We start from the raw sequence: 17,584 nt of genomic DNA, 5'->3' as shown, positions 1-17,584 counted from the left end.
TGGTTGTGTTGCACCTTAACAACAAATGTTGCTTTATTCATCAACAAACAAAAGTTGTGTTGCACGTTAACAACAATTGTTGTCATTTCGCTGAATTACATCTCAATCAAAGATTGATATTTTACAGAAATTTGTCTTGTTTGTTTACTATTTTGTTCATAGCTTCGCCACATAATTTTTGTAGCGTACATACTTATGCTCATTTTAATTGTGCTTTCCACACCAACATAAGGAAGTATAAAACATTTGGATCGGATTTTTTTTTAGCTGAGTTATAGCTTCGCAATATTTGAAATTAAACAAAAAGTAACTCTTCAGCATTGGATTCATTGCCATAACTTTGTCAAAACAATTTTTTATTGATTAAACAGAACAGCATATGTTTATTTACAATCTCATGAGTAAATTAAGCCAAAACTCACTTCAGTGCGATTTTTTTTGGTTGAGATATAGCTTCTCAAAGTTAGAAAGTGATAAGAAATGAAGACGGCATCATTTTTGTCAAAAATGTACAGGGGTTACATCACGTTTTTTGCCAAAATATCAAAAATCGTAGACTTTCCAAGTTTGAACGCAGTTTTATTCTTATGCATCTCACGAGTCGTCTAACAAGGCACGGAACTCCGCAATCGGATGCAAATTTCGATGAATTACGGCTGATCAAAGTGCGATATTTCACAAAATTTTTTTGTTTGCTTACTGTTTTGTTCATAACTTCGACAAATATTTTTTGTATTACACAAATTCCAGCACATTTTAATTGTGCTTTCCACGCCAACATATTGACGTACAAAGCATTTGATTCGGATTTTTTTTAGCCGAATTATAGCTCTGCAAAGAAATTAACAAAAAGTTCTTTCAGCAATGGGTTTATGCCCAACTTTGTCAAAAACAATTTTTTATTTTATTCGAACACAAAAGATATGTTTATTTTAGTATTCATAAGTAATTACCTGAAAACACTTCTGTGTTGCGTTTTTTTTGGCTGGATATAGACTCTCAAAGTTAGATGAAAGTGTTTAAGAAATGAAGACGGCTCATTTTGTGTCAAAAAATTTACTCAGTTTTTGCCAAAATATCGAAATTCGTGACTTTCCAAGTTTGAATGCAGTTTTATTCTTATCCAACTCACGAGTCTAACAAGTCATAAAACTCTGAAATAGGACGGCATTTCGCTGAATTTCGGCCTATCAAAGTATGATATTTCACGAAAAATTTTCGTTTGTTTACTAACTTTTTGCTGTCATTAAATGAAAAAATTTTTACCTTACTTACCTTGTATATCCATCATACTTACTTTTACCCAATTCAAATTGAACTTTTACATTCAAAATGAATTTAGTTCTTTTTAATTAAAACATTATTAAGTTTTGACATAACTGATTTTTATTGTATAGCTTTAGCATAAATGTAAATATGATTAATAATATATGTATACATAAACATCTAAAAGCATTTGCTGCGTGAAGACGATTTGCTGCGTCTCGTGGAGCTGCTTACACTTGTATTAGTTAAATTCTCGTTCAAAATTGTTTCATCAACACTGTCATCATCCTCTGGTATTTCTTCGTCGCTATTAACTTTAGTGGCAAATGAGCCAGTGGGTGAAGAATAACATGCACTGCAAATGCAATACTTTCCAATTGACATTTATAAACATCTTGTAAGCTCGTATGTGTTTATTTAAAACAATATTCTGTACGCTAACAAATTGTAGTCTAGTTGTTGAGCATTTTACAAGCTTTCTCCCAAGCAAAAACAATCAGTTAGAGTTCTCACTGCATCAGCGTTGGTGATAACATGTTTTATTTGTGGCGAAAATACAATAAATAAATATTAATATGAAATAACACTAACCGTAATAGCTTAGTCGCTTAGCTTGTACGTTAACCAACTTAAAACTAGGTGTAGGTAGAAACTAAGGGCTATGCCGTACGCCTATAGCATAAACAATGGACAAGGCGCCCATTTCGTAGGAAATATATATGTATATTGTTTGTTGATCGGCCAGAGACTATGGACAGGACAACCGTTGGCAAATCGACCAGAAACGCTCGATCATTGAACTTAACTAAAACTAAATCTCAGATAGCATGCATATGGAGACTAACGAACTAATTGGAGAGCTGCACATCCTCGAGCTGCGTCTGGGCATTCTTAGCTTGCTCCAGGCGACGCGCCACACCCTCCATGGACTCGCGAAGCGAATCCACATCCACAGCGTTCTCATCCTTATCGCCCGCCTGCTCCTTGTTGGAGTTGTTGTACTTGGAGAAGTAGGTGAGCGACTTCATAAGCTGATAGCTCTTCGAAATTGGTATGTTGGAGTCGTAGACGCTGGTGCTGGTGCTGCAGTCCACATAGAACCACCAGTTGCACTTCAATATGGTTTGATCAAAGAGTGTGTTCTCCGGGCAGAGAAAAGATTTGCGCACCATGCCGTCATCCGTCAGCGCGCAGACATGGAAGACCTGCAGCAGAGAGTGCGAGAGAATGAGCGGGACAGAGAGGGAGCGCAGACATTTGTATACTTACCATGCAGCCCAGATCGGTGTCCGCATAGAGACCTGGAAAGTGTTTCTGCTTGGCGCAGGAGAAACTTGTAGGCGGCAGATCCACCTTCGACTTGAAGTTGTCATCAAAGTCCTTGTCATAGCCCACGGGATAATACTCCTTGGGCGCATTCATAACCTGCAAATGAATGTCAGTTAGTCAGGCAAGCAAACTATTGAAACTATGTAGCTCTCACCTTGGATACCTTGGCCTCAGTCAGCGGACTTGCTGTTGAGGTTGTTGTTGTTGTTGTCGTGCTGGTTGTTGTCGTTGTCTTTGCCGTCGATGTGCGCATAAACTCCTCGCGCAGCTTGGACGCCAACATGGCACGATGCTCTGCCTTGAGCTGCTGCTCACGCACATAGATGGCATGCTTAATGGTCGGCACGCTGACATTAGCAGCCGCAGCCAGCTCCTCAATGGTTACATCTTTCAGGTCAAACTTGGGCTCCTCGAATTGCAAATAGTTTGGATGCTTGGCCAGCGTGCGCTGCTCCGCACGTGACGGCACAGACACTGGCGTCTTGACTACATTAGCAATGCGCCCAATAGAGTCTGGCATAGCCTGAAAAGCGGGAACCGCCGACTTTGGCTGCGTTACCATTGGATTATCCGCATGGAAAGTGCGATTGGAGTGCGGCTGGGCATGGCCATCTACCAGCTTGTTGTTAATGCTCACACGTGGCTGTGTGCTGTCCACAGCAATGCGACGCTGCGCCATCTGCTCACTGGGCACAGCGGCTGTTGCTCTTTGTGGTATGGGCCTGAAAGCTGGCACGCCCAAGGGCAACGGTCGCGCCTCTGTCATCATCTGCGCCTGCTGCTGAGCTTGCAGTTTGACTGCTGTCGCCTGCTGCAGCAGCTGCAGATTATAGGGCACAGGTCCAGTGGAGCGTGAGCTAATGCGCTTGTCGAGCACCGCCTGCTGCTGTTGCTGCTGCGCTGGCTGCACTGGCGCACTTGGCTGTAAGAAAGTATAATTAGCGGTGCACTTAGCTGAGCAACATGAACTTGCCTCCTCTTGCTGCGATGAGGGCAGCACACCCACCAGCTCGGGCGGTCCATTCCTGTAGCTTATAGCACGCCGGCGATCGCTTTCCAGATTGCTCAGAGATTGTGCAAAGCCCAGCTCGTCACCCACGCTGAGGCCTGTAAGCAAGCATGATTAGCCTATTAGAGCGTCTGCCGCAATACGCAGATAGTTCATCAATCAAAAGGCAAAAGCTGCCAGTCATTTGCTGGTTAATTAAACGCTTTTGTTGAACAACAATAAGAACGCCTTTGTTTAAACATAACCGCTGAGCTATAGTTTAACTTTTGTGTATATACAGTGTTAAATAAAAAAAACAGAGTTTGCAGTTCAATGCTACGGATATTGAACCACATTCAACATCAGGTTAGCTTCTCTCTATATATCTCTATCTTTAGCTATACGTTGGCATTGGCTTTGGCATTAATTGAACAACAACTTAATTGCTGCTGCGGTTTGGTTTGGCTTGCTACCGATTAGTTAGGAATTTAACTATATATACAAACAATATAATATATACAATTGCTATATAGAAATAGATAGATGGTGGGATGGGGATTAAGGTAGAATTTGCTGTGGATTTACCTAAACCGAAATGCGCTTTGACGCCACCCAAATTTCGTACACGAAACAGTCCAGACTTTTTGAAGTTACAATCGAGTGTGAAACCAAAATCGGACATAAAAACGCACGTCCCGCAAGCCAATCCTATAAATAAATAGTATAAATAGAGAACAAAATAGCATACATAGTAAGGGTAAGTATTTCAATATAATACAAGGCATAAGTTCAAGTTAGTAATAAAGCAAAGAGCTTAAGGAAAATGTTTATAGCCAACAACAACAAACAAATATACGTGAGTGTCCAATCCAATTAAACCGAGACTCTGACTGTGACTGTGGCACAGTTTTCGCACGCGTTTATAAATCGAACAATAAAATACAAATCTCAAGCTTTGGAATATGGAAATCTATCAAATTGTTGAATGATGATGGCCCGCCACAAAGCTCAAAAATGCGTTGGTTGAAATATTGATTAATGATGGTTTGCCAGCCATAAATGAAGCCCACAGATTTCATAATACACTATAAACAAATATACAAAATTATAAATATTAGCGCATAATCAATAGCGTTGCTGTGAATTAAACAATTACACTTTTGCTAAACTTTGACTGGCCGCTAAGTTTAAGTTGCCGTGACCAAGCTAATTACAGCAACAACTTAGCTAAGTTGTGGTTTGGCTGAAAGCCAGAAACTTCCTTATGGGCAGGCTATAAAATAAATCAGAGCTTGCTAATGCGAGTACATAAAAATCTTTGTTTATGTTGTTTGTGTCTCTCTGCATAAGCAGCCGAGTTATTTGCTAGTTATGCAACACAATGGCTTAAGGCTTAAGTATTACGACCCCAAAGTGCCGCAAATTGGCAACGAGTTGCTTGGGTTCAAATTAAATTGTTAGCGCGTCAAGTGGAACATGAAATATGTTATGCGTGCTCTAATGCGAGTTCTTACAACAGATTGCAGTCATTAAGTCTTAGATCGCTTATAGGCAGAGACATGGATTTTATACATATTTATAGCGTACATCCGCTTTAATGGCTGGCCAATTAATTGGCGGTTGGACTTGGCTCACCAATGCACCAAAGCAGAGCTGCTGGCATTGGTTCAAGGAAAATGGAGCGTGTTTTAAGCTGCAAACTCAATGCGCGGACTTTGGCATTAGCTGCGCTCGAACGGGGTTAAAAACTTGCCCCGCGTTAACATAAACAGTTCAGCGTGGCAAGGTAAAGCCAAAGTGTCTATTAAAAGCAAACGTTCTCTCATTAGCAGCAAGTCAGATTCTATGCTGCGAAGCAACCTTCAAGAGCTTAATGAAGCTGCAGTAATAATAGTTAAAAGTTTTGGTTTAAGCAAAACTTTCGCTTAGCTTGGCATAAATTGCAGTACGCTTTAGTTTTCAAGATTGTTTAGCACACCAATGCGTACTTAATTGCACTTTTACTTGCTTTTTAATTATAAGCACGCGTAGAATCTAAAATATTTGGCGGCACTACGCATGCGCCGCGTTGGCCGCACTTAATGCGCGTAGCTATTTTAATGGCACATAGCTCTGACAAATTTGTAAATGAAGACATTAAAATAGATTGGCATGGACATGCGCATATATTCAATATTTGTAATGCAATTTAATGCTTAAAAGAAACAAGAAAAAACTTTCAGGAAAATTGCAAACATTGCCAAGTGCAATAGCCGGCAAATAGACCGGCAGCCGCAAAAACTAAAAACTTAAAGCTACAACTAACATGAGTTAGTCAGAGTCAGGCGCTTTCACCGTCATCATCTTAAGCGCGCGTCTGGCTTTACAGTAGTGTTTGTTGTGATTGTTGTTGTTGTTGTTGCAAGCAAATAGAAATTGAAACTGAACAAATAATGAGGCGTAAATATGCAGCGTGCCATTGACCGACGCACTAGCCACAGCCACAGCCACAGACACTGGCCGGTTACTTTCCGTTTCAACGATGCTGCATAGCAAAGCCCCTGCCCAGGCGCTATCCAGTTAGCACCTTGCCGCGAAAGTGGGTCAGCAGCAAAAGCAATTTTTTTTATATATTAATTACCAACACTTTGCGCTTTGGCTCCAACTGTGTCTGTTTGTTTTTACTTTTATTTATTTTTTTCAGCTGCTTGGGCATTAATTGAATTTCATGCTTAACGTTAAATGCAAATTACTTGTATCATCGGATACAAATGAATTCAATCAAATGGTAAATGCGAGTTGAAGCCTTCACCTCCAAAGCAGCTTTTTATTATTTACCTTAAGTTTCGCATTGTTAAGTCGCTGTTGATGGTTTATTGTTTGTCGCATGCGCCTATAAATGGCAGTGTTTGATTGTAAAAGGAAGTGAATTTACATAAGCTGAGTGCAGCGCTTAGAAAAATTCCCTAGCCAGCTATAAAGATGTTTATCTGCTTAGAGCCAATGATGCTTGACCTTGTCGTGTCAAAAGATTTCAATTTCCCACGAAAACTAAACACACCAGACACGATATCAAATGTAACGCATAATATGTTTGGTGGCATGCGGCATTAACAACAATATCTGTGGGATCTCAAGCATGTGGGCATATGACGTAGCTAATGCTGTTAATGCTGACCTTGCTGCTTGCCTGACCCGGCACAACTCTGGGCCGCCGATAGGGCAGTGCATGATGAAACTGTTTCTGTTGTGATTGTTGCCACTCATTTCTATAAAGTGTAGTGTATAGAGTCTGTCTAAAGTGTCAGCTGTCCAAGCTGCATGCTAATACGTTTTGTCAGCTAATTATGTTAATTGAACGATGCTCTTGACAGTGAGCGATAGCAGACAACTGCCGCAACAAAGCCAAAGTAGACGTCAAAAGATTGTCTCGTAGATCTTTTCGAATATGTTAAATTAAATTGCAATTTGACAAGTCGACGCAAGAATACGCTACTTGCCTCGCTACCTGTGGCAAGCCTCAAGCCATCTGGCGCCCTAATTGAGGTAATCAAAAGCTGTGCTTGGCCTGAAGCTGAAGTCAGCATGCGTGACCTTTGAAGGTCTTACGTTAGCCAGCAGCAGTCAGCAGTCAGCCGTGTTGCGTGAGCCAACACACACACACACCGCTTGAGTTAGAGTTAGAGTTGGAGTTACAAACAATGCTAGTTACATCTGAGGCTGTAAAGCTGCAATAATTATGATTTAATTTATTGTTAATTGTGTGCAAAATGCGTATAAATTACATGCGTTGCTTACATGCACAGAAATGAAAGCAAATTGCAGACAAAATGCGTAATCATGTAAGCGGCTTAAGCGCAGGACGATTCTCTGGCGATAACCTTCGCCTTTCACTTCTTTGTTAAATTGCTTGCGGTTGCCTGACAATGCAATTTGCTGTAGTCAGAGGCTGGCATTTCTTATTGCCGCTGTTTATATATAATTAGCAATTACACATAAGTTGTACAAAATGCAAATGCTGCTAATTGCTGTTTAGCGTTTTAACGGGCTTTTAAGTTATTTCAAATACTGTTTGTCAGACGTGGCGTATGCGTGTTTTTGTCGCCAGCTCAAGTGCTACTTTAGTTCAATAGCAAAAACAACTGCAGAGCCCTAAAGTCTGTCAAGACTTGTGCCTATTTAATTTTTTGTTGACTTTACTAAGAAGTTGCATAAACGCTAATGCGACCTAATGTGGGTTATATAAGGAGCGAGCGAGAGAAAGAGAGTGGAGCGTTGGCATGCGATGCTAAAATGCTGCGTCATTGACCACAAAAACATGACACACTAAGCCGGTCACAGCGAGCACAAAGCAAAATGCCCAAAAGCAAAAGTTGAGGGCAACAAAGATAAAGATAAAGACAAAGCCGCGCATCTCAATAAACTGATTGGCATCATATTGATGAATCACTGTCAGCTCAATGGCTGGGCTTGGGCTTGGCGAGCGAGCATCATGAAGCCATCAATATGACAGCGCTGACCATTAGACCACACACACTCTCACGCTCAGACACAAACACATTGTGCAATCTGTGCTCGAGTTTAGTTCCTAGACCACATTGTTTTGTTTGCAGTCAGCAAAATGCAAATGAGACAACAATCTTATGTAGATTTTTTTCTATACTTACAGTGTGTGGCTCTTCACACCAAATTAGATTTTGGTCTACTTGCCCAGCTTGTAGCTGAACTTGACCGATTTAGCATTGACTATGGGCGTGAATGTCCACAATATCAAATTTGCATGTTCGGTTCTCAATGTCAAGGCAGCAGCGCTCATATAAGTTAAGATCTTTTAACATTTATTAATTGTACGCACTTGACTAAGTTGATAATTGTCTTTCCATTTGATTTGTTACACTTGAGCCACAAAGCTGTTTAGACCAAATTGCATAGACGAAGGTCAGGCCAAATTAATTTGTTTTTCAATTTGCATGCAAATCAAATTAAGTGCTTTCAGCATTGTTATAACCGATCGACATGGAGCTATTATTGTAACACCTGCGTGAGGGCCATGTTTTGAAAACAATGAAAACGATTACTTGCCAGCGGGGCAGCAACAACACTTGCAGCCTAATCCTCAGAAATCGGGCTTAAGAACAAAACGCTTTGCTCTTAATGCTTGCAAGTCATGGCACTTTAGAAACTATCAAGTTTCTTGGCTAAGCTCGTTTGCATTGGGTAAGCACAAAAGCTTGAAATTTAACCAAACCCACAAAATACAGACAGAAGCTGGCCAGGTAAACGTTTTAAGCGCAAGCAGCAAACCAAAACATATAATTACAAAAACACTTTACAAAAACAAAAAAATATATTGCAATAAAAGCTTTTGCATTAGTTAACAATTCTTTAAGTATTGTTGCAAGTGCAGCTGTTGGCAATTCAATTAAATTTATTTCAATGTGATCTTCAATTTGTAAGCTGCAAGTATTTATCTGCATAGCTTTAATCTATTAACGTGGCTCATAACCTGTTGTTGTTACAACATCGTGGTCTGCTTTCAAATATGAATGTGATGCAAAGAATATTCAAGTTGATTGCCCAAATGTGTGGCCACGCGCTGTGTCTATGTCTGTGTTAAGCTGTTTAATAACTTTTTTCATGCGTAACCGGGCAGGCAAAACGAAAGACTTAAGGCACGAACTTGTTGTTGATAATAGCAATTAAATCAAGTAATATGTAACGAAAGAAAGCGAATGAATGAACGAACGAATGAATGAATTATATGCATAATATAATTTTATATGCATGTTTATTATAACCCTTAACCCTACCCACACCTGTGGCACAATTAGTTAGTCATAATTTGTAGACAACAGAAATATTTAAATATAGTGTTTAACTTACTTGCCGCCTGCATAATCAAAAATCCTATAACAAAAAAATTCATTTTCACACTTTTCTTGTGCTTGGCAGTATTTTTGTTATTTTTAATGCACAAACTTTTCTGGCAATTTCCTTGTTAAATCAACAACACACACACGCACTCACAGTGAACTACCGTTGTAATCATAAGCATAAACAATATTTTGTGCTTTTGCTTTTTTCTTGGTTTCTTTGCGCTGCTATGAAGTTAAAAAATAAACGTTTATTATTTTTGTATTGTTGTTTTAATGCGCGACTCGTGCTGCTGCCGAAGATGAGTCGCGTTTCGGAAGTGCATAGTTGTTTTAATTAAATTTAATGAAGCTATTACATTTGGCTTAGGCAGCAAAAGGAAAACACTAAGCAAAGTCCGAGCAACAAATCAAACACAAAAACAAAACAAACACCAAACAATAGCAAGAAATGCGCGTAAATTGAAAATATCAAAAATAAGACAAAAATAAAAACCGGTAAACAGAAACGCAAATGAGCTGGACAAACACTCTCTCTTTCTGTTTAAACGTTAAAGTAAGTAAAAGTGTAGACTCGGCAACAGCCGACGTTTGTCGATAAAAATCAACGCGTGGGCTCTGCCTGAAAATTTTTTTATTTTATTGTTTCGTTTTTGGCATTTTCAACAATTTTACAACAACAATGAAAAAAAAAGATATTTTTATCATAGACATTTATAACTGATTATTAACTAAACTGCCAGTTTGTCGTTTTGCTTTTGTATACAAAATATTGTTTTTGTTTTATTAGGAGCGTCTGTAAGCGTAACGGGCCGCGGCACTTTCCAATCGGGCTGCTTGGTTGATTTCTTGGCCGTCGCTCCATAATATTCGTGTCTATTGTCACTACCAATGTGCGCTGCCTAAGCCACGCCCCCAAAAATGTTTCGCGTTCAGGCCACTTGTGCCACAAAAGTCATATCTACATATACATATGTATAGAGATGATCAGAAGCGCGTTCGCGACAATTCTACGTAAAGAAAATGATAAAAATCATGGGTAAAAGCTGAATTCGTAACGCTTTTGTTGCATTGTCTAGTTTAATGTGTTAAACACTCGTCGATTTCATTTATTATTAGCACTATTAGGCTTGGCACTTTACAACAATTAGCAAATTGACACATTTCGCTTATTTATTTAATGTATTGATTAATTCACGAGATTGATTTGGCCTCGCCAGCGGCTTTAAATGCTCAAACAAAATGTTGCTATTTTTTCACTTTTTCATATTGGCACGCATTCTTGTTATGTTGTTGTTGCTGTTGTTATTGCTGTTTTAAATTAAATATATGTACATATCCAGCTGGTATTTGTATTGGTGTTTGTAATTGTAATTGTTGCTAGAGCAAGTCTCCTTTACCCGCTTACAATTCAAATTCGAGACGCTCTTAGCTGACGTGCTGCGAATGCGCGTTTAAATAAACTTGATTGTTCAACAGACGGCCAACAACTGAAAACTGAATTATGAATCAGAAATTGTGGCCAACATACAAGACAACCACAAGCCGAGGCTGCCTGGCCTCTTTGGACTCGGTTTCGAAAGCGATTGTGCGCATGTGTGCCTATTAAGTCTCTCCGCACTCATATGTGGAAGTTACTGCGACACTTTGCAACACTGAACAACGCGCTGAGCGACAATTCAAATTTTGATAACGATAAGTTAGCATACAAATCTGATAAAGTCTCAATTAGTTACAGTTAAGCTAAATTGAGTTTATTCAACACACTGCGCTTAGTTTAGAAGTATACTGCATTTAAAACGTTACTCTACGCGCATGCAAAATGCATTTAAAAATGATTTTTATATATTTGCTAATCACTTGGCTTAGCTGCAGCAGTGCAGAGCAGGTTAATGTAGAGACGCCTGCAATAACAACAGCTAAATTGCTAAGCCTCTTGAAACTGGAAGACACACTAATTAATAACTTGGAAAACTATGTACAGGCGCTGCAAGTTAAACAAAACGACATACAAAGGTGTTACAATACGCAGTCTTTGCTTTCTAATTTTGAAATAAATATCACTAATTATAGAGCAATAACTAAGCTAAGGTCCTTGCAACTAGATCTACAATATAACTTGGAACAATATTTGTATAATCCACTGAAAACTTTTGTGCTCAAAAGACATCAGCACGAAGATTGGCATAAATTAGCTGACTACATGGATAAAGCAGTTGGAGAAGGTGAATCCGTAAGGTTTGTTGTAAGCCTTGCTAAAACTTAATTAATTCTGCAGAATATATAAACACTGCGCAGCGTCTAAGCTTGCAGTTGCCCACTGCTGCTGAGCTTAAGGAAGCTAGTCGTAGCATTGAGACTCTGGCCACTGAACACAATCTGCAGCTCTATCAGCTGGCAGCTGGTAAGCTCTTTGGAAATGTACAACCAGAGTAGGTGTTGCAATTAGCTGCCAAGTATCTAATTAACATAGCTTTATTTTTAGCGCTGCATTCTCAGCATTGGATTGCTATGCCATGGCCAGATATAATATAAGGGAGCACGCATACTTGCGCGCAGAAGTTTGGCTCAGGCTAGCGCTGGCCAAATACCAAAAGAAAGATATAGGCCTAAATGCGCTTTACGGGCTGGCTCAGAGCAACATGGATAAGTGGCTGGCCATACTGCTGATTAAGCGCAGACAGTATGATGCTGCCTTGCGGCATGTGAACAGCCCATCTTATGGTAAATCCGCCACTGATCAAGTGCTTCAACACTATGAGAGTAAAATGCAGTTCAAGCAGAACTGTAATACAAACTTGCAACGTCCAACTCATTTGCATTGTCGTTATAATACGACGACCACGCCCTTTCTGCGCATTGCGCCACTTAAAATGGAGGAGTTGAGCATGAATCCTTATATGGTTATCTACCACGACGCTATTTCCAACAAAGAAATTGAAGTGCTGTTAAGTAAACATTTGCAGTTTAAGCCCGCTTTAGTATCGGATGAACGCATAAGTCATCAACGCAGCGCCAAAGATGTTGTAATTGATTATTCTGACGCAACCGTTAATCAGGCAATTTATGCAAGACTGCAGGATATGTCGGGCATTGAGGATAAAGGCACCAAATTGCTTTCCTTAATCAACTATGGCATAGGCGGACATTACGATTTGCACTTGGATGCCTATAACAGCAGCGTAAGTGCACAAATATAACAAATATAAGCTAAAATAAAAAAACATATATTTGCAGCATGTTGGAGAACCAGATCGCATAGCTACCTTACTGTTCTATGTAAGTTCTTCAAGTTTGCTTGTAGCTTATGCTTAATTTACTCTTTTAGTTGGGAAATGTTGAAGCAGGCGGCGCTACCATTTTCCCTAATCTCAAGCTAACCATCAAGCCGACAAAGGGCAGTGCGTTATTCTGGCACAATCTCAAGAGTGATGGCAACATACATGAGAATACACTACACGCTGCATGTCCTGTAATAGTAGGCTCCAAGTATGGTAAGACTATTTGCTCTTTTTCTCAAACTCAGCCATTTGATTACTTTCTCTTTTGTTTCAGTGCTAAGTAAATGGATTGAAAATGTTTAGTTTCGATTTTGAAATAAAGCAAATGTTCTTTAATATCACCCAAAACTGTTTGCTTAAAGCCATACATTTGACGTTGTTGACGATTAACTACTGGAACTTACACTTGCCTTGGTGATGCGATACTTTTGCACTGCAAAGTGAGCACCTTCTTCGGAGGTCAGCTGCTCCGTGTATTTTTCCTGCAGAAAGCGTTTGATTGTTGTATTCAGACTCTCCTGAACGTAGGAAAAATGCAGCACGGCGTTGGGTACACAGTTGAGCTCAAGCAGTGTTTCGCTGGGCGGTAGTATCTTCTTTGGTGGTATGGTAAACAAATGAAACTGCTCGCTGGGCTGTGCAAGAAACTCACGCACAAATTCCTCCACCTTGCCAAGTAGTTCGTGTGGCTTGAACATTCCCTGTAGGACAAAGCGATCGGGAAACTGTATGCGCAGCACACAGTCTTTGTATTGATTTAGTTTGGTTAGCATGGCCTTTTGACGTTCCAACTCGCGTAGATTTGCCGTGAGCAGCGGCGCATCTTCATTGCCTGAAGCCGTGCGCTTTAGATCTCTCAAAACCATTTTCAGATCATTGACGGTGAAATCAAAAAATGAATCAGGCAAGTCATCGTTATTCTTATTGCTGGCATCTAGCGAGAATAGCACGGCATGTCTGGGGCCAATCACATTGACTACCGGTACCTGCTTTTCCGGACTGTCATCGCCTTCTTCACTGAATTTATCCTGTGGCTTTGGCTGATGCAGTGCATAGCCCGATCCACTACCCCAGTCATATTTTGGCCGCTCTGGCTCATCGTTATTCTGTGTCTTCTGCACTTCGCTAGTGGACGCTTCATTCGGGCCAGGCTGCTCATCGGGAGCTGCACGTTTAAGTGTTTTTAACATGTTGCTGGTCAGCGCAAAGCCGCCGGAACCGCCAGCAGCAGCCATTGCAGACCTAGATGTGCTCGGCTGTTCGTCATCATCTTTTGCTTTGGGCTTCACCTCAGCTGGCTTATAAACGTTGGCTTGGGTTTTTAGCTCCTCAGGTTTCTTATCGAGCAGGCGCATCATGGCTCGCCCTTCCAGTATGCCTAGCGACTTAAGCGTGGTGCTCTGCATACTTTCCCTGCCAATTACCTCACTACGCATGTAGACGATGACCGGGCTCTGATAGGATTCAGATTGGATGCCCCACAGCTGCTGCACCACTTGCCACACTGTCGTGTTTGGCGCAAATTCTGCTTGTTGACGCGCGCCGTCGCTCAACTGAATGCATACAAGAACGTTGCTCATAGTCCGCCGCTTGTCCGTGGGCTCCATTTCCAGCACACAGTTGTTTGGCAAGCCACTAAAGCGAAACTGCTGAGTCAGACTGACCTCCTTGTTGTGAAACTTTAAGCAATGCAATTCACTATCAAAGCCATGCTTCGCACAGGCAATCTCGAGGATTTCAAGCAAGGTCATGTCTGGCTTGACTGTAACATTGTGGCGGCGATTGTTGGGCAGCAACACAGTGACGCGCTTCTCCATGATTCAAACTTGTGGGGGGTGGCGCGTTTAATGAAGCCCTACTGTGTGCAAATGTGTACAAGAGTAAAAATATAACTAAGACCAAATACGCACCGCTTGCTGAAATTTAAGCTAAATGTATAAACAATATTGTTTATTTGCGAGCAAAACAGCTTTATGCCGGTCACTGTTCGATTAACAATCGATTAGTCGATTACAGAAAGTGCACAACATTGCAACCAACACAGTGTCATCCTCATTATCATTAGAATATTAAAATTTGTGATAAGCGCAGGTGGAAGTTGAATATTTACTTCAATTTATTGCATTTACACAGTCGCCAAATGTACAGAACACTATTGCAGAATTTCAACAGTGGCGCTAGGTTTGTAAAAATAATAATAATAAAAAAAATGTATTTACTGATCGCAGCAACTGGAACCACCTGTTACATAAACATTCTTGTTTCCACAGATGCTTGGCCACAAAAGCAACGCCTAAATTGCGACCGATCAACAAGATATTGATCTCCAATCGCGGCGAAATCGCTTGTCGTGTCATTAAAACTGCACGCAAACTTGGCGTACGTACGGTGGCTGTATATTCTGATCCTGATGAGGGCTCCCTTCACACTGAGATGGCCGACGAGGCATATCGCGTAGGAGACGCTGCCTCATACTTGCGTGGTGATCAGATTATGGAGATAGCCAAGAAGTCTGGTGCTCAGGCTATACATCCTGGATATGGTTTTCTCTCAGAGTCTGTGGAATTTGCCGAGCTCTGCCAACGCGAGAATATTGTGTTCATGGGTCCTCCCAGCTCTGCCATACGTGATATGGGCATTAAGAGTACGAGCAAGGCTATTATGGCTGCAGCTGGTGTGCCCATTATCAATGGCTACCATGGAGAAGATCAGTCAGATGAACGCCTGGTGGCAGAAGCAGCTATTATTGGTTATCCTCTAATGATCAAAGCTGTGCGAGGTGGTGGCGGCAAGGGCATGAGAATAGCCGAGAAAGCTGAAGATTTTCTCACAGCTCTGAACTCAGCACGTACTGAATCGCTGAAGGCTTTCGGAGATAGCTCTGTGCTGTTGGAACGCTACGTGCGCTCGCCACGTCATGTGGAAGTCCAAGTGTTTGCTGATCAGTATGGCGATGCTGTCTATCTATGGGAGCGTGATTGCTCTGTGCAACGGCGACACCAGAAAATTATCGAAGAGGCTCCAGCGGTAAGTTCTGCAATTCCATTGCCAAGTTAATGCATCTAACCAATTTATTACCAGCCTGGCCTGTCCGAGGAACTGCGTCGTGAGCTGGGCGAAGCTGCAGTGCGCGCTGCCAAGGCTGTGGGCTATGTAGGCGCCGGTACTGTTGAGTTTATACTGGACAAGGAAGATCTCTCGTTTCACTTCATGGAGATGAACACACGTCTGCAGGTCGAGCATCCCATATCTGAAATGATAACAGGCACCGATTTGGTCGAGTGGCAGATACGTATTGCAGCTGGCGAGCCACTGCCACTGACACAGTCGCAAATAACACGACGTGGTCATGCATTCGAAGCCCGTATTTATGCGGAAAATCCACGTGGTGGCTTCTTGCCCGGCGCCGGTCCATTGCGCTACTTAAGCACACCTCAGCCGAACGCTGATGTGCGTGTGGAGACTGGTGTACGCGAGGGTGACGCTGTCTCCGTGCACTATGATCCCATGATTGCCAAGCTGGTCGTATGGGGAGAAAATCGCACGCAGGCATTGAATTCGCTAATTGCACGCTTGGGCGAGTATCATGTAAGTTTTTCTTTTACTCTAGCCCCACAGTACATAACTTTTGCTCTTTTGCAGATTTCTGGTCTTGAGACGAACATTAACTTTCTGATTGACTTGGCCTCGCATCCAGAATTCCAGCTTGCCAATGTGCACACTGGCTTTATTGATCAGCACTTTGATACACTCTTCCCACCAATTGTCGTGGAGCAGCAACAGCTATGCCAAGCAGCTCTTGTACTCATCATGAATGAGCTGCAGGCTGCCAGTAGCAATGCCCAGGGCAGCCAAGATCCTTTTGCCGCAACACCAAACGCGCGTCTTAACTACGCTCTCATTCGTAGCTATAATTTGAAGGCGCACGACAAAGGTTTGTTAATTAACTGTAATAAGCATTCGAGCTGTCATAATATTTCTTGTTAACTTTTTAGTGTACGCAGTGGATGTGAAGTACGATAATGGACATATGGAAATGCGCGTAGATGCTGGCGCTTGGCAAACCGTGAAGTCAAGTCGAGTGCAGGATGGCGAACGTTTGAAAATACGCGCCAATATAAATAATAACATTACTACCTACAATGCCAATATTGATGGCTCCAATGTTACTCTGTTCTTGCAGGTAAGTACTATATACATTAGGCTTATGTATATCTCTAATGCTTTTTATTTGATTAGAATGGCAAATTGGATCTTGAGCTTGTTCAACCCAAGTTCTTGAGCGCTCAAGCAGATCAGCTTGGCAGCGGTGGCTCAAGAGTTGTGGCACCCATGCCCGGTGTATTGGAGAAGCTGCTGGTTAAGCCTGGCGACAAGGTCAAGAAGGGCGATAGTCTGGCTGTGCTTATTGGTAAATTAGTATTAATTAAAAAAACGAAGACAAATAATATTTGTTACATATATTTACAGCTATGAAGATGGAGCACATTTTGAAGGCACCCAAGGACGCTACAATCAAATCCGTTGGCGGTGCCGAAGGTGACAATGTGGCCAAGGGTGCGGCAGTGGTTACGTTTGTGGATGAGGAGATGACCAACTAAGAAAACACTTGAAAATAATTCAGGGACTTGTTGCATTTATGTACAGATTTCAATTAGATTTCTGTCAATTTTTCTACAATATTTTTGATCAGTGATAGGGTTTACCACGTGCATTTATTAGAATTAAGTGAAAGCGTATCCATATAATGTACTACGACGATGTGGTGTCTTGTACTCTCACATTAAAAAATGTTTGTAAATATTATAGTTTGTTTCAATTTGATGTAATCAAGAAATGCAAAATTTTCACAGTTTAAAAAAAATGTA

General features: G+C 41.2%; 4 protein-coding genes across 5 annotated transcripts; 2 read left to right on the top strand and 2 right to left on the bottom strand.

Annotated features, from left to right (window-relative positions):
- Nucleotides 1-1,465: 1,465 nt before the first annotated feature.
- Nucleotides 1,466-10,917, bottom strand: LOC108601950. 2 transcript variants are annotated; one of them, XM_017989934.1, is made up of 7 exons: nucleotides 10,844-10,917; nucleotides 9,446-9,663; nucleotides 4,169-4,291; nucleotides 3,569-3,702; nucleotides 2,750-3,517; nucleotides 2,536-2,691; nucleotides 1,466-2,471 (listed from the first exon to the last, which is right to left on the bottom strand). In XM_017989934.1, the coding sequence occupies exons 2-7, from the start codon at nucleotides 9,486-9,488 to the stop codon at nucleotides 2,115-2,117; spliced, it is 1,581 nt and encodes a 526-aa protein (XP_017845423.1). In that variant the 5' UTR covers nucleotides 9,489-9,663; nucleotides 10,844-10,917; the 3' UTR covers nucleotides 1,466-2,114. The 2 variants fall into 2 exon arrangements, with proteins under 2 accessions (XP_017845423.1, XP_017845424.1); XM_017989935.1 differs by having other exon boundaries at nucleotides 10,836-10,913.
- A 721-nt stretch (nucleotides 10,918-11,638) lies between these two features.
- On the top strand, nucleotides 11,639-13,060 carry LOC108601264 (prolyl 4-hydroxylase subunit alpha-1). Its single transcript, XM_017989164.1, has 6 exons — nucleotides 11,639-11,660; nucleotides 11,714-11,867; nucleotides 11,921-12,617; nucleotides 12,673-12,714; nucleotides 12,764-12,929; nucleotides 12,991-13,060. Exons 1-6 carry the CDS (start codon nucleotides 11,639-11,641, stop codon nucleotides 13,017-13,019), a joined length of 1,110 nt encoding a protein of 369 aa, XP_017844653.1. The 3' UTR covers nucleotides 13,020-13,060.
- Nucleotides 13,026-14,706, bottom strand: LOC108601704 (tether containing UBX domain for GLUT4). The gene is made up of 2 exons (XM_017989617.1): nucleotides 14,627-14,706; nucleotides 13,026-14,574 (listed from the first exon to the last, which is right to left on the bottom strand). The coding sequence occupies exon 2, from the start codon at nucleotides 14,531-14,533 to the stop codon at nucleotides 13,103-13,105; it is 1,431 nt and encodes a 476-aa protein (XP_017845106.1). The 5' UTR covers nucleotides 14,534-14,574; nucleotides 14,627-14,706; the 3' UTR covers nucleotides 13,026-13,102.
- Nucleotides 14,707-14,801: 95 nt separating this feature from the next.
- LOC108601837 (methylcrotonoyl-CoA carboxylase subunit alpha, mitochondrial) lies at nucleotides 14,802-17,561 on the top strand. Its single transcript, XM_017989780.1, has 7 exons — nucleotides 14,802-14,897; nucleotides 14,987-15,743; nucleotides 15,798-16,304; nucleotides 16,359-16,650; nucleotides 16,712-16,899; nucleotides 16,956-17,127; nucleotides 17,187-17,561. The coding sequence occupies exons 1-7, from the start codon at nucleotides 14,857-14,859 to the stop codon at nucleotides 17,315-17,317; spliced, it is 2,088 nt and encodes a 695-aa protein (XP_017845269.1). The 5' UTR covers nucleotides 14,802-14,856; the 3' UTR covers nucleotides 17,318-17,561.
- Nucleotides 17,562-17,584: the final 23 nt, after the last annotated feature.

The sequence above is a fragment of the Drosophila busckii genome, chromosome 3R (genome assembly GCF_011750605.1).
Source record: "Drosophila busckii strain San Diego stock center, stock number 13000-0081.31 chromosome 3R, ASM1175060v1, whole genome shotgun sequence".
NCBI classification, from domain to species: Eukaryota; Metazoa; Arthropoda; class Insecta; order Diptera; family Drosophilidae; genus Drosophila; species Drosophila busckii.
The sequence above is the reverse complement of the archived record's forward strand: the minus strand, read 5'-3'. Positions and strand labels throughout refer to the sequence as shown.